The 14,922-nt window shown below is 39.6% G+C and overlaps 2 protein-coding genes across 2 annotated transcripts in view; one reads left to right on the plus strand and one right to left on the minus strand.

Annotated features, from left to right (window-relative positions):
- Positions 1–655, plus strand: part of VWCE (von Willebrand factor C and EGF domains) — a gene marked incomplete at both ends in the record, with an annotated part of 31,059 nt that extends 30,404 nt beyond the window's left edge. Inside the window, one exon of the mRNA XM_083359847.1 lies at positions 529–655. Coding sequence (XP_083215973.1) covers positions 529–655 — 127 coding nt within the window. The remainder of the gene's footprint in view (positions 1–528) is intronic.
- A 1,308-nt stretch (positions 656–1,963) lies between these two features.
- On the minus strand, positions 1,964–12,181 carry LOC310638702 (pepsin A-like; the record flags this gene model as incomplete). The annotated part of the gene is made up of 9 exons (XM_083359968.1): positions 1,964–2,110; positions 3,212–3,304; positions 4,269–4,413; positions 4,788–4,904; positions 7,787–7,986; positions 10,253–10,371; positions 11,012–11,129; positions 11,473–11,629; positions 12,126–12,181. 9 exons carry the CDS (start codon positions 12,179–12,181, stop codon positions 1,964–1,966), a joined length of 1,152 nt encoding a protein of 383 aa, XP_083216094.1.
- Between the last annotated feature and the right edge of the window lie 2,741 nt (positions 12,182–14,922).

Raw genomic sequence — 14,922 nt, forward strand, 5'->3', positions numbered from 1 at the left:
CATGCCTAAAGGTAAGTGTATTTTTCTATGTCATAGTTGCAAGTACATTTCCAAGCTAAGCTTATGAGTATTTTGTTTAATATTTCTTGGGTGAAATTTGCCAGCCACTAAAGTCTTCAGGAATATTCAGTTCTTGAAAGGCTTTGAAAGTCATGTGCAGCCCATTCATAAAATAGGCAGTATGACTGAATTTTGTCAACTACCTCAAAGGGGTGTTTTGTAAGGGCATATCAATTTTTGATAATTGAAACTAGAAAGACTGCTGTTGTTTTCCTCCATTTCAGTCTCTGGGAATTCTAATTTTGTGAGATGTCCAGTAAGTCTTCATTGGATAATCATTTATCTAACTTACGTGCTTCCTAAAATTTAATAACTAGCATCATTGTTCCTCAGTAGTCTTGGGTCTGATGTAAATGTACAGGATGAAGTACTGTACTAGAGCAGTGCAGTGCTTCAGTTTCAAAGCCACAATGGTGCTGTGTCTCCATAAAGCATCTTTTTCCTGTGTCACGTGACTGTCCTTTGCAGCTGTAATAGTGTGTTATTGGAAAAAGATGCATTTGTTATAGAGCACCCTTTTGCCTTTGAATCCAAAGGGCAGCACGGCCACATGAAATGTAACTTTGGACAGACCCAGTGGCAATTTGAAAAGTGATTAGACGTATATCCACAGTTATTCCTTGTCTGGCTGGCTCAACTTCCTTGAGACAGATAGAGCCCATCTATCTTCAACTCTAGCTTTGCTGGCTTCTGAGCCTTAATCATTACTCAGAAAGGGCCTTCTCCTCTGCAGTTTTTGCAGGTGAAAATCCAGAAAGTGCAGAACAGTAGTAGCTGGACAGGCAAGTCCACATATTAAGTGTAGGAGTCTGAACTGTTTGATACATTATGCCACAGACATTCTGACTGCCTTTGCTAAGGTTTTTCAAACTGATTCAGTTTATGATCTGTCAAAACCACCCTACCTCATAGTGCATGTAATGATTTTATGCTGGGTTAAAGTTGAAAAACATGAGACTAAAAATTCACTGGTCCAGATTGCAATTTTCTTTCATGGAACCACATTTGTGGAAGGGGGAATAAAAACCTCTTAAGCCTCATATCACTATGCCTTGGTCTACCAATGGATTACGGCTTAAAGTGACATTGTCTGGTTATCAAGGTAGCTATATCCTTTTCTCTTGCCACTCTTTCCTAAATTAGGGCACATCATTCAGTGCCATCACTTGGACAATGTGACCCATCTGCATGCAAAGTTTTATTGATAGATATGATAAAGCCCCTTTGAGATTGCCACTTCAGACTTGCATGCATTCATTTGGGCAGGAATTAAAGGAGATTTCTATGTGAATTTACCTTGGCATGTTGCCATGTCAAAATAAATGCCTGCATTATGTTTTTCATATATTGATATAAAAAATTCGTATTATCGTGCTGTGAACAATTCCATTTAAACAAAATGGTTGGTTTTAAAAACTAAAATGTATATTATAATAAAATTATGATAAATAAATTTAATCTGAATATTCTCAAACTGGATTTTTAATAGTTTATAGTTTGATATAATTCATTTTTAAAAGGCTTGTTTTCTATATAGAGGAATATAAGCTTTAGAAAGTATATTTATTGACTTCTTTACTAATTGTAGGAAAGTTAAATGTTTTTTGAATGCTGGAAAAAACTGCCTAAAATTAAGAGTTGTTTGACGGTAGTATCCATTATCCACAAAGTTGGTGGGTCCCCCTTGGTTGGACATATTCACTTGGGAAATTTCACTTGGAATGGATTAACTTCAGTTTGTTAACTGACATGCATTTAGTGCGCAGTGAATATAAAGTCATTTATTTTTATATTTATTTATTGTTGCTGACATTAAAGCATGGGGATCAGGAGCATAATTGCCAAATTTAATTCCGAAGAGTCAAGACTATCCTTAGGCTAAAATATGACCGATAAGATGTTGCTATTGCTGTGCCATAGGAGCCAGGCCAATCTGGTTGTTTCCTCGGTCAAAGACACAATAGTACAGACGAATGAAGATATCACCAAGGATCCAAAGATCTTCTTGGAAGGGCATATTCTGGAAACCACTCTGGCAATAACTTTGGAACTGAAAGAAAAGTTCAAATATATGATGAGTTTGAATGGCCTAAATAGAGGGCCGTTACAAAGCATTTGGAAGCTGACATTCCCTCTCTCTCCTGTTGAGTTGTTCCTTATCCATGCTGGAGTAACAGAAAACCATATTTGCATTGAAATAGGTTGTCTCCATTGTCTACCTTTAACTTGCCTCTTGTTTAAATTTGGAGTCATCTGATTTCCCTCCAAGGTGATGGGTGACAAAGATTTTGCCTACCTTAAGCCTGCTGTTGAGTTATGTTGGAGTAAGGGAAAATGCTATGTTCATCCTAGTACAGCTAATACTGTCTAAAATGTGGGTTGGGGAGAAAGTGAAGGCAATGCCATGGAGGAAAGTAATCATTGCTAGAATACGATTGTATCATAGTTATATACAAGGGAAAGACAAGGATGCTGAGAATCATGTTCAGACTCTGTGTGAAACTTTCTGAAGAGCCCCATGAATAATATGTAACAGTGAATCATACTTGTTTTTTTCATTTAACCGTGCTTTCCTTGAACATTTGTACATGGACTGTGGCATGAAATAATAATGCCGTAAGGAAAGAATCGCTTTACATAAATCTTCCATACTGTGAACATTAGGTTTATATTGCAATATTTGTGATTAAGCACAGTGGTTATTCTTGAGTCCAAAATGATAAGCTGATACAATACCCTTTCTTTAAAATAATCTACAGCTTTCCTCAGCCTGGTTCTCTTTAAATGTGTTGGATTTCTATTCTGATAATTCCCCAGATAGCCCAAACATTAGAAATTGAAGTCTAAGATATTGGGGATGGTCTACTATGGAGAAAAGACACAGTGAGTATGGTCTACATGAGAATAATCTTATCACTAAATGTGTTGAATTTCATGTTCAGAGTTGCAGAGTTTAATTCTTAATGCATAATGAAAATAGTGCTTTGCTAAAACTTATCAAAAGCATTTCAAATGTTAGAAGAGGTCTCCCACTTGAGTATAACTGATTGAGATTGTCTTGCTATAATTTTTTTATGGGTCAGATTTTTTTTCTCTAGAAGTTTATTGTATGAACTAAATCATTTGAGATTGGATAAATCACAGATCTTACCTGGCGAATGTAGGCACTGGCAGGCACAGGGTATTCAATGCCATTGATGGTGAAAACAATGTCAGGCAGTTGGTTGATAGCATTGCAGTTGACTATGTACTGATGTGAAGTAAGATGAACAGAAAACACATATTAGCAGCCCCATAATATTTGAGAAAGGAAAAAAAAGCTGGGCGTTATGGACTAGAAATTATCCACAAAAAATGAACAGACCTGGGCATTTTACAGCCCCCCCTTCCCAGGCCACCTCTGATCTTTTGGCTGTCCCTGTCTGTCCCGTGTGGATTGCTTTTACTTTGAAGGTGACTGCTATTTTTTAAAAAATTTACGTATGTGCATGTGTGTGTGCCTATGCACCTTCACAGCCCTACTGGTTCAGCCCTCCACAACAGTCTCAGTTTCTCATGTGGCCCCTTGAGAAAATTAATTGCTCAGTCCTGCATTAGAGTGATGCTTCCCAAAATAAGATGTCCTTAGATTCAACAGTGATTCAACAGTTCAGGATTATATGCCAAGTGATAGTTGTTTGCAGTGTGGAAGGCCTACTACATGTTAGCAGAACAATATCAGGAGAGGAAGAAGGTGAGCCTGGCTAGTGTAACATGTGGGTGGAACCAAGTAGTGTGGCTTTTTGCAATTAACAGATGGAAATTTTGTCAATGCACAGATTTTCTAAATGTCATCCAAGATTTTTTGGTATAGCACCCAATGTACTGATAACCACTGGAACCACCACAGTTGCTTTACTGTATGTTATAACCTTTCAATTTTGATTTTCAGACCTTGATGCTTTGTGATCTTATCCAATTCTTTGTCTTCTACTATCCCCTGGTACTACCACATAAATTATCCATGCTTTTTTCTTTTCAACAACAGTTAAATCTACTGTCAAATAGTTAAATCTAGTCAAAACTTTGTATTTGGAAATCCAACATTTTAACCTGATCATTTTTACTACTTTTTACTACTCTATGTTCCCAGCATTTTTTTATTACTGGTAATGATTATTTATTTATGTATATGAATTATAGTCTCATATGATTATCATCAAGCTTACCTGACCATTGGAATCTTGGTTACCACCAATGAAGTTCTGAATGTTAGCAATGGCATTGGGGGGACCTGCCAGGAGGGAGGTACCAGTGTCAACAATAGCCTGGCAGCCACCGGAACAAGCAATGGATTGACCATTAACGGTGATACTGAAAAGAAATAGGTAAAGGTGAGAGAAAGAAAACTATCTCGACCTCTTGCCTATGGGTCATTTGAAGTTATAAAACAACTTAGCCAACATAGGGAAAGGAAGAAGAATGAGAAAGATTCAAAATAATCCACCTTCATTTTTTTCCTACAAGAGGGGGAAGAAGGAAATTCTGGCAGGCTTTCAAGAGTCTATTATTATAATATATCACAATGCTAAACTACATTCCTATAATTGTTAAAGCATCTATTTTCTAATCTGGTCTACTTTGTAGAAGTGGCAGGCATCTTCTTTTGCCATTATCCTGCACTTTGTTTTCAATTGCATCTATGCGAAGCAGGGAGGTAAAGGCTGAAGGTGTAGGAATTGGGTTACCTGTCCACAGTGATCTGCCAATATTGTTCAGCAGAAAGGGGCACCCAGTTGAGACTTCCAGTATAGTAGGAGGAGTCAATGCCACCAAACATTACAAAACTCCCGCCTTGCTCATCACTGAAAAATGAACATAGAAGAATATGTCAATTAGAGGAACTGCAAATGTTTTCCTTTTTTCCCTTTATTTCCTATTATACTGTTGACCAATTGAATCTTTTTTAAAAATAATATCCTTAAAATGATGGGTTAGTTGATTGTTTCAGCGATAAAATACTGGTAGTAGCAAAGAGAGAGTTGTATCTCTTGGCTTCTATGTAGTGATTATGAGGGTGGGGGATAAATGTTGTTGAAGAAATGGAATTTAAGAAAGGAATTTAAGAAAGGGAAAGCTCTGTGAATTGGTGTATGAGCTGTAAAACTACAGATTATTTCAGTCCATTTCAGCATATACTCTAACCCAGGGGTCTTCCAACTTGGGCCCTTTAATGACTTGTGGGCTTCAACTCCCAGAATTCCTCAGTCAGTGTGCCTGGCTGAGGAATTCTGGGAGTTGAAGTCCACAAGTCATAAAAGGGCCAAGTTTGAAGAGCCCCTGCTCTAACCCTTTCATAAATAAAAGGGTGTACATCTTATCTTAATCTTTCGCTGACCTGGCACCAATCTGTTCCACTATGTTCCCTCTAGTCTACTGATTTCTGTCCCATGTATAAGTTTCATGTAAGGAGATAAGATGCTCTGTGGTTCTAAATTTCCTGAGGACATTTTCGTCACGGTCAACACAGTCATTGGGTTTTCTGTAATCTATATAAGCTCGCACAAACTCTTTTCTGCTGTTTTCTCAATTATCCAGCATGTATCAACAATAAATTGTCTTTACTGTCTTATTCCTTAACAATTTCTAAAGCCAGCTTGAACATCTGGCATTTCCTCTTCCAGGTAACCTGCATTGGTTGATCCTAAGTTTCATTTTGCTAGCATGTGAAATTAAGGATATGGTATTATAATTTCTATTCTGTGCTAAACTTTCTTTCTTTGGGTTGGTATGAGCTGGCTTATACTTCAGATTTTCTGGCAGGTTTTCTTTTTCTGCCTGGCATGATCAGCAGCTAGACATCCCTGCATTTTCAATCTAGTTGTGTAATAAACACTAGTTGTACTCCAAAAGACCCTCAGTTTTTCCTCAATAGTATGTGAATGTAACCCAACCTTAAAAGGTTCATTATGAGGCACTATATTGTCATTCAATTTACATTACCTACTCATGAGTTTATTTTGTAGTGCTTTATCATTTCCTTTTTCCATACAGTATGAAAAGATGCCTTAGCCATTGGGACTCAAGTGATCATCTGCCTCCGGCATCTTTCTATACTGCCACCCAATACAGGAGCATAATGACTGTCGTCAGGCAACTGTGTTACTGATTATGCCTCGGGTGACCCGCTGCGAATACAGGAAGTCCACAACTTATGAGCACAATTGGGGCCAGAATATCTATTGCTAAGTGAGGCAATCGTTAAGTGAGTCATGCTTGTGGGCTTTTTTGCTGCTATCATTAAGTGAGTCACTGCAATTAGACAAATCGTATGGTTGTTAAATGAATCTGCTTCCCCCATTTACTTCATTTGTCAGAAACCCCATGAGGTGGTCACTAATGGCAATCACATGACTCCAGGATGCTGCAGACATCATAAATACATGCCAGTTGCCAAGCACCCGGATTTTGATTAGGTGACCATGGGGATGCTGCAATAGTTATAAATGCAAGGACAGTCATAAATCACTCTTTTCGGCGCCTCAAAACTTGTTGTTAAACTAATGGTCATAAGTTGAAAGCTACCTTTATATACTCCTGGAATATATTCCTAGTATTCTTCACTCCTCCGTCTCAGGAATATCCCTTCTGCCACAATGAGGCAGCCTAGCAGAACTCACAGAGGTCAAAAGTAATTTACCATTGACTTGCTCCAAGAATTTTAAAAATATTTTTTAATATTTATTTATTTATTTATTTATTTAATTCCATTTATATCCCGCCCTTCTCCGAAGACTCAGGGCGGCTTACAAGCTTAGCAGTAGCCTTTATTCTATGTATATGCCTGCTTATTAGGGCTTTCACACACACACACCCCAAGCGGCATTATTACAAAGTCAGCTTATTGCCCCCAACAATCTGGGTCCTCATTTTACCTACCTCGGAAGGATGGAAGGCTGAGTCAACCTTGAGCCTGGTGGGACTCGAACCTGCACTAATTGCAGGCAGCTGGTGTTACTTAAGGAGGCATTAGCCCACTGCTCCACCAAGGCTCTTCTAGCCCAGGGGTCCCCAACACCCGGTCCATGGACCGGCAGTGGTCCACAGCATACCAGCAAGTGGGCCACACAAACAAGCAAAGCAGGCAGTATTCAAAACACACCCACTCTGGTCCATGGAAAAACCTTTCTCCATGGCATCAGTCCCTGGTGCCCAAAAGGTTGGGGACCCCTGTTCTAGCCAACAGTCCTGGAATTTGTTTTTTTTACAGTTTCCATCCAAATACTAAACGAAGTAACCTTGGTTAGTCTTTTGATGATCAACCATAGTCACCTACATATTGCCACCTGCTGTTCATGGTGAAGAGTTATATGCATATCACTTTATAGGAGGGGTGTCAAACTGACGGCCTACAGGCTGGATGCATCATGGCAAAACTGCGCCCACCTCATTGCCGGCAATGGGAAAAAAATCACAATACATCACAACATGATGTTGCGAGTTTGACACCCCTGCTTTATAGCGATATTGCTATTGTGTTGCACATGCTTTAAAAAAAAAACCTCGCTGGGGATTTTTTATAATATTTGACAACTTGCAGTAATGCACTGAAACCTTGTAAAACTGAAAAGGATTGTCTACTGCTGAGTTTCTCCGGAGGTAATATGGTTGGCATTGCTGCCCTTTCCCTTCTGGCAACAGATAATTAGTTCCTTCAGAAAAACGTGCACAAATCATTGTTACTTACGAACTCAGGAAGACGGAAAAGAGATCCTGGGATACCAAACCTTCACTCATCATGTTGTCAAAAACAGGAGTGGCGCCCGAGGCAGACAGCCCAGGGAAAGCCAGACCCAGAATGCCATCGAAGGGGGCATAATAAAGGAAACTGCCTGGCTCGGTCTCACTCAGACCAAAGATTTGATTGGTGACTTGAATACCTGCCACCTGTGCAGAAGAACAGGGAGAATTGTTTATAGAACTCCTTTTTAATTTCAGGCACTGCTACTACTTTTGTGTCGGAAGCACATACCAACACATTTTAATTTTAGTTTCAAGCAGATTTATGCATAGATACATGTGTGTTTGCAAACAGACCTTGAGATAAAAAGGTAAAGGTAAAGGTTCCCCCGCACATGCGTGCTAGTCGTTTCCGACTCTAGGGGCTGGTGCTCATCTCCATTTCAAAGCCGAAGAGCCAGCGCTTGTCCGTGGTCATGTGGCCAGCATGACTAGACACCAAAGGCGCACGGAACGCTGTTACCTTCCCACCGTAGTGGTCTCTATTTTTCTACTTGCATTTTTAACGTGCTTTCGAACTGCTAGGTTAGCAGAAGCTGGGATGAGTAACAGGCGCTCACTCTGTTACACAGCACTTGGGATTCAACCTGCCAAACTGCCGACCTTCTGATCGACAAGCTCAGCGTCCTAACCCAGTGAGCCACTGAATCCCTGACCTTGAGATATTTATATATAATTCACTTGATTCTAGTTGATTCACCACTTTTAAATAAACTGCTTGGCAGTTTAATGTCTATCTCATAAAACAGCCCCAAAGGAAGTCTCTATGTATGTATAGCATGCTGGCTAAGGAATTTTGGGAGTTGAAGTCCACAAGTCCACAAGTAATGTTATTTAATGTCTCACAAAAAGAAGCCAGAGCATGCATAGAGAAAGAAATGTGAAATGAACAGGTAAATGGCAGTAAAGGCAGGTTTGGGGTGGGCGTGGAGGAGGAAAGTAGCAACTGACATCAGATGGATAATGAAGAGAACAAGAAAACAGAAAGAGCAACTGCTTCACTGATTACAGCAAAGCCTTTACAGGTCAAACCAGAATATGGTATAACCAATGGGTCATTATTCTTTTGAGAAGCCTTTATAGCGAAGAAGAAGCTACTATAGGAAGTGAATCTGGACAGTCAGAATGATTCAGAACTAAAAAGAGAATATGACAGGATCCATATTTATCAGATGTGCTTTTACAGCCATCTACACTGGAAACAGTCCACGAAATCAGAATCTAAAAACTAAGATTCATAGTATATATATTAGAAGAGAAATGAATCTTGTGTCACAAGAATCCCAAGAAATATTCTACTTTCAAATGCAACATTTATATATAAGCAATTCCAGGCTTGCAAAAGCGGCATCTGTTTCCTTCTGCTTTTCTGTAAGGGGCAGACATTTGCCTCTTTTGTGAAGACAAAACAGAAAGTGCCTCTGTTGTCACAACTGTCAAGACTATTATTGGTTCTCGCAACACTGTGAAAAGAATCTCCCACAGTATTGACCTGTACCCATTTAATTTTTTACAGCAATATATTAACAGAATAGTAGGATGGGATGAGATGAGATGGCAGCTGGAATCAAAATAACTAGTGCTGCTTCTGAAATATGCTAATGACACTGTTTTGCTACTTCACACTAAAAAAAGATCTCATTATAAAAATAAAAATGGAAAAGTGGAACATCTGTGCTAATGCTCCGAATTAGTTAAAGTTCAATATTAAGGAAACAAACATAAGCTCAATCAGCAAGTTTAATGAACTTCTAGCTGATGGCAAAGAAATGAAAATGATATGTCGTTTTGTTTTCTTGGGGGTCACTGCTTCACTACAGCATTGTGGGTTTTTTCCTAATTTGTTTTATGAATATTTTGAACAGAGAGCCAGTTTAGAGTTGTGTTTAATGCATCAAGCTAAAAACAGGGCTCTAACCCTGTCTTAGAAGCAAAATCAACAGGATGACTTTAGACCAGTCATTTTCTTTCATCCCTAGGAAAGAAGAGATGGCAAACCATTTCTGAAAAATCTTACCAAGAAAACAGCGGGACTTGTCCAGTCAGCCTCTGAAAATTGGCCATGATTAAATGGGGGGAGGGAAGTGCTTATTGATCATTTGAATTTCTTGGATCTTCTAGGATATTACTGAATTTCTTAATTCTTTAATCATGAGTGCATGCATGACAAGGTTGTTAAAGCTCCTGTTCTTCTTGACTATGAAAATTCCCCCAAACAAACACCATGGCTGCCTCTGAGATTAACAGAGGATCAGAAGTTGGAAAGAGCTAAAAAAAACTTTTGCCATAAGTAAGATCTATACAGAATTCAATTAGGTTTTCCCTGTCTGTCCACCCAGAACCATGCTGACTCAGTAATTTCCCAAAGGATGGTTTCTCATTTTTTTTTATTTTTTATTTTTTGGCAGTTTACCTGGACAGTATCATAGCCTAGGAATCCAGTCATGCTTCCGGTGCCATAGGTGATGGATACGCTCTGGCTGGTGGCTTGGAAAGTGGATGACTCTTGTGGATTGAATCTATCATGGTTAGCTGCAAAGATAAGTAATTGTAGTATGATGTGGGCATACTGAAAATGTAACAGAACAGAAAGATAGAGAGTAAGAGAGATCTTGGCATTTAACTCATCCCAGTACAATACTCTCTAATGTGTGAACTCTGACCTCTGTCATAGCTAACCTGAACAATGTTATAATTTGGAGGAAAATAGTTATATTTTCCCTTTATGTCATGTGGGAAAAAATATGTAATAGTTCTATTATTAGACATTTTACTGTATCTGGTTTTATAGCTGTAATAAACTGATTTGATTATCCCTTACATTACATCTGTCACTTTTATAGCCAAACTCATGCCTAAACATTTGCTATGTAGGAACATGTTTTGTTACTCCATAATGATCCCCTTGAGTAGCAGCTCCCCAAAGCTGTCTCAAGCAGTCAATACACCTAATATTAGTACGATCCATGTTGAACACATTGGAAAGATGGATGGACATGAGAATAAAGAAGTCTCCCTGATCTGGTCCCTTTAAAATATTTTGGGATTGGAGTTCTTAGGATTCCCAGTTAACATGCCAGTACAGATGCTGTGATGGGACTTACGGTCTATTTGGAAAGCTTGAACAAAGAGAAGCCTCTTTCCGAAAGTGTCAGTTATGGAGACTACTTACAACAAGCACCACTGGAGCAATACACAGAAGGGACCCACAAGTTGGAAGAACCAGTGTCAAAGATGACTGTGAACTGTTGTGGTGGAGTGCCAATGGAGATAGTGCCAATGTACTCCAGCTGTGGAGGCAGAGGACAGAACATAATAAAGAAAACCCATCCCTGATATCTCCATAGCATTTTTGAAGCAAGAGAGATGAACACTTCTTTGTAGACAAAAGCAAGTTTGACAAGCTTTTTAACAATACAAATCTGCTCAATTTGTTACAATAAAATATCATTTATGTTCCACCATCTCAAATCACTTTCAAACATTTAAAATTATAACTTCCTAAATCTATATGTCTTTTTTTACTGCTCTCCCCAGAGCAAGAGGCTATTGAGTTAAATCAACGTGTTGAGATTTTCTAGCTTTGTCCATTGGCTAAATGCTGAATATCTCCTCCTAGTATGGAATACTTACATCCATATAATTTTGCATGGGTTCAGAGGCAAATGTATTTTGCAGCCTGGGGAAATATTTTGAGCCAATGTTGTAAGGATGCTTCTTCAGAAAATCTTCTAGCAGCCCAAGATCTTTAAGGGTTTCCCTCACAGATTTTATTTTCTTTAGGTAAACCCTAAGCATTGAATAATGGAAAGGAAAAGATTAGTAAGTGAGAGATAGTGTTCATAGCATTAAAGATTGAAATAAAATGCATTTTGGACAGCATTCTCTGATTCAATGCTCTTAAGAGGGCTACAACTTTCAGAATTCCTAGCTAAAATGAGAGTTATAATTGCAACATATCTGGAGGCCCTCAGATGGGGAAAGATAAGTTCAGATTTATTTCTGCTGAGGAAGAAGGACTTGAAATCTAGGTATACTCTGTAAAGAAAGAAGCATGTTCTACCTGATGAACACACAGTACATTTGCAGATATAGCTATAAAATGGAAATAAAATATTACTGTCAGTGGAAAAGCTAGGCACGTTACAGCTTTGTGGCTTGCCCACCAATCACAATAGAAAGTTTGTTGGAAGAGTTTGTGGAACATAGTTTGGAAAGAAAATTAGATTCTTCTGAAGAAAATGGTACATGTTTTCTTAGAAGAAAGCACAATTCTCAATACTTACTTTGTTGTCAGACACTGGGAAAGTGCCACCAGGCTCAGAAGTAAGAGGCACTTCATGATGACTCCTTTATCCCCAAGTTGTTGATTCAAATGAAGTGTGGGTCCCAGCTTCTAAGCCACACAGTTAGGTTTGTTACACGCATATATATAGCTCCAAGACTCTCTTATCGTATTTGCATATCATACAAAATGGCAGACATTCCTGATATGATTATCTTTTTTCAAATGTCCTTAATAAGAACTTTCCATGTCAATCTTTTCATTCGTGACCTAAAAACACGCTTAGACGTAGGTGACATTGCAACCATTTCAAAGACCTTGGTACATCCCAAGAGCACTAAAGCAATGTTTTCCATAACTTTTCAACATGTGAACCAAAGGCAAAACTGTACATTTTCTTTTTAAAGTAATCTGGATGGAATTAGAATTTAGAAAACAAACACTATAATGAATTAAATATAAATTTAATTTTTACAGTTGAGGGCTCCAAATATAGTATACTCAGCATCATTCAATTCTGGGAAAGATTTTTTAGACAGGTTGGTAGCCTTTGCAACATTCTGCAAAATTCAGAAGTTGCAGCTGGTGCAAAATGCAGCAGCGTGGGCTGATCAATGTATGTTACACCTGTGCTTTATGAGTTTGCCTCTGGTTTCAATTCAAAATGCTGGGTTATTTAAGGGATTACGTCTCACCAGATACATCTACCTGTCCCATCAGGTACAGCAGGAGAAGCATGTTTTGGGTCCCATCCACTAAGGAGCCTCATCTGAGGGGACCCTGGAGGAGAACCTTTTCTGCCATGGCACCCACCTTTTGGGGCATCATCCCTCACAGCTGAGACAGGCCCTGACTCTATCGACCTTTCAAAAGACTCTGAAAACCTGGATTTATTTAGGGAGTCAGTTGTGATGTGAAACCTGCCCAGCGGTTCTCCTGAATGTTATGAATGGTTTGCACTCAGCTACTAATTATGCTTGTGTGTTTTAACAAAGTGTTCAATAACAATTTTTTACTTAGGTTTTATGTTATGTTTTATTTGAGAGTTGATATAGACATGACTTACTGCTCTCACTTCTCCCCATGATGTCAATTTCCACAGTTAGAGAACTTTAGCAATGGAGGGTTTCTAATACTAACATTACCAGAGAAAAGATCTGGTGCAGCCATTCTATCTTTTTCACCAGAATGGATATTTAGAAGAAAAATGACATAGAAAATGGCTGGAACAAATGGTTACTGAGCCAAGTTTCAGTCCGGGTTCTGACAAGAGACAAATCCTCTGGTGATCCAGAATCTTATGTCTGAAGCCAATAATTTTCTCTAAAACCCACAATTTGTTCTCTTTCTAACCTGTTCTGGAAAATGAAACCAAATCAGAAAAGTTCTAGTCAATTTCACTTAGGCTTACTTTTCCCCATGAAGGTTTGCTTGGGAAAAGTTGAAAGGAAAGTAAGGCGAGGAATAGATTTATAATCAATGAAAAAATCACAAATCAATCCTAGAAGCATTTTATTCTGGGATCAAATGAGTTGGAAGACAGAGGGGCTGAGCATCTGGAAGTTCCTGAAGCCATTTGGGATAGAAAATAAAAAAGTGGCTGCAATCTTCTATCCTTTGTAAAATGTTGTGCAATAAAAGTTTTCTTTCAACAAGCACAAGCCTAATATTCTCAGCTTCCTTCTGGTCCATTTCAAATTCTTTCTAACAGGTTTTGCAATGTCGCGTGGTTGTACGGAGAGGCGGACACTTGAGCTGGGTAGTATTTCTTTATTACGTCAGGAATGAAGCTGGAGCAAAGGGGTTACCTGGAATCTCTTTATACCTGCCCAGGTGAATGGTGACCAATAGATTTAAACCTGGGCTTCCCGCCAGTGCAGGTGGCCAATGGATTTAAACCCTGGCTTCCTGCCAGAGCTGACCATGCCCTGGGGCTGTCAATGACTCGCTCTATTCAGGCTTTCCCGCCAAAGCGGTTATAGCCTGGAGCTGTCCAGCCCCCTGCTGTGCTGACATTTTCGTGTATGCTTTAAGGGCATACACTACACCCCTTCCCCCATAGTGAGGAATTACCCTTTGTCATCCTGTCTCCAAACTATATACACTTATTTACACTATACACAAATTTTACATACACAAGAATTTACATTGTTAGTCCTCGGTTGCTTCTCCACCCTCTTAAGAACGCACATAGTCCACGAGGTAGCTTGGAGCCTTGTGCTGCCTGCTTGATCTTCTTGGGACTGGTTCTCCTGGTGGTGTGGTGCTGTGACTAGACTCTCTTCCTTGTTGTGATTGTTGTTGTGGGTTGTGGTGTGTGTGTGTGTGTTGCGGTGCCTGGTTTTTGTGTTCTGCTGGGTTCTAGTGTTTGCCTGGCTTCCCTGTCAGTCTCCTGTCTGGGGTGGGGTTGGCACTGTGCCCCTCTGGTAGCCCTCCTGGGTGTTTGTGTTTGTGTTGGCTCTTCCTCCTCAGTCCCCAGTGTGTCCTCAACAACCCTCTCAGGAGCCCTTTTCCTCAGCTGATCCAGGTGCCTTTTCCAAAGGAGTCCCCCCTCCACCCTTACTCTGTAGGAAAGGGGTCCTGTCTGCTCTAATATCTCCCCTGGCATCCATGGGTGACCTGTGCTGTAGTTCCTAGCCCAGATGCGGTCTCCTGTGTTGAAACTTGTTTTGATGTTGGGGGTCCCGGCGTCTGCTGCTACCCTGTCTGGGTGAAGTCTGTCCAGTGTTGTTATGAGGCGTCTGCCCCATCTGAGTTCCGCTGGGCTTTTGCCTGTGGCGGTGCAGAGTGTTGCATGT

The sequence above is a fragment of the Vipera ursinii genome (genome assembly GCF_947247035.1).
Source record: "Vipera ursinii genome assembly, chromosome: 1".
NCBI classification, from domain to species: Eukaryota; Metazoa; Chordata; class Lepidosauria; order Squamata; family Viperidae; genus Vipera; species Vipera ursinii.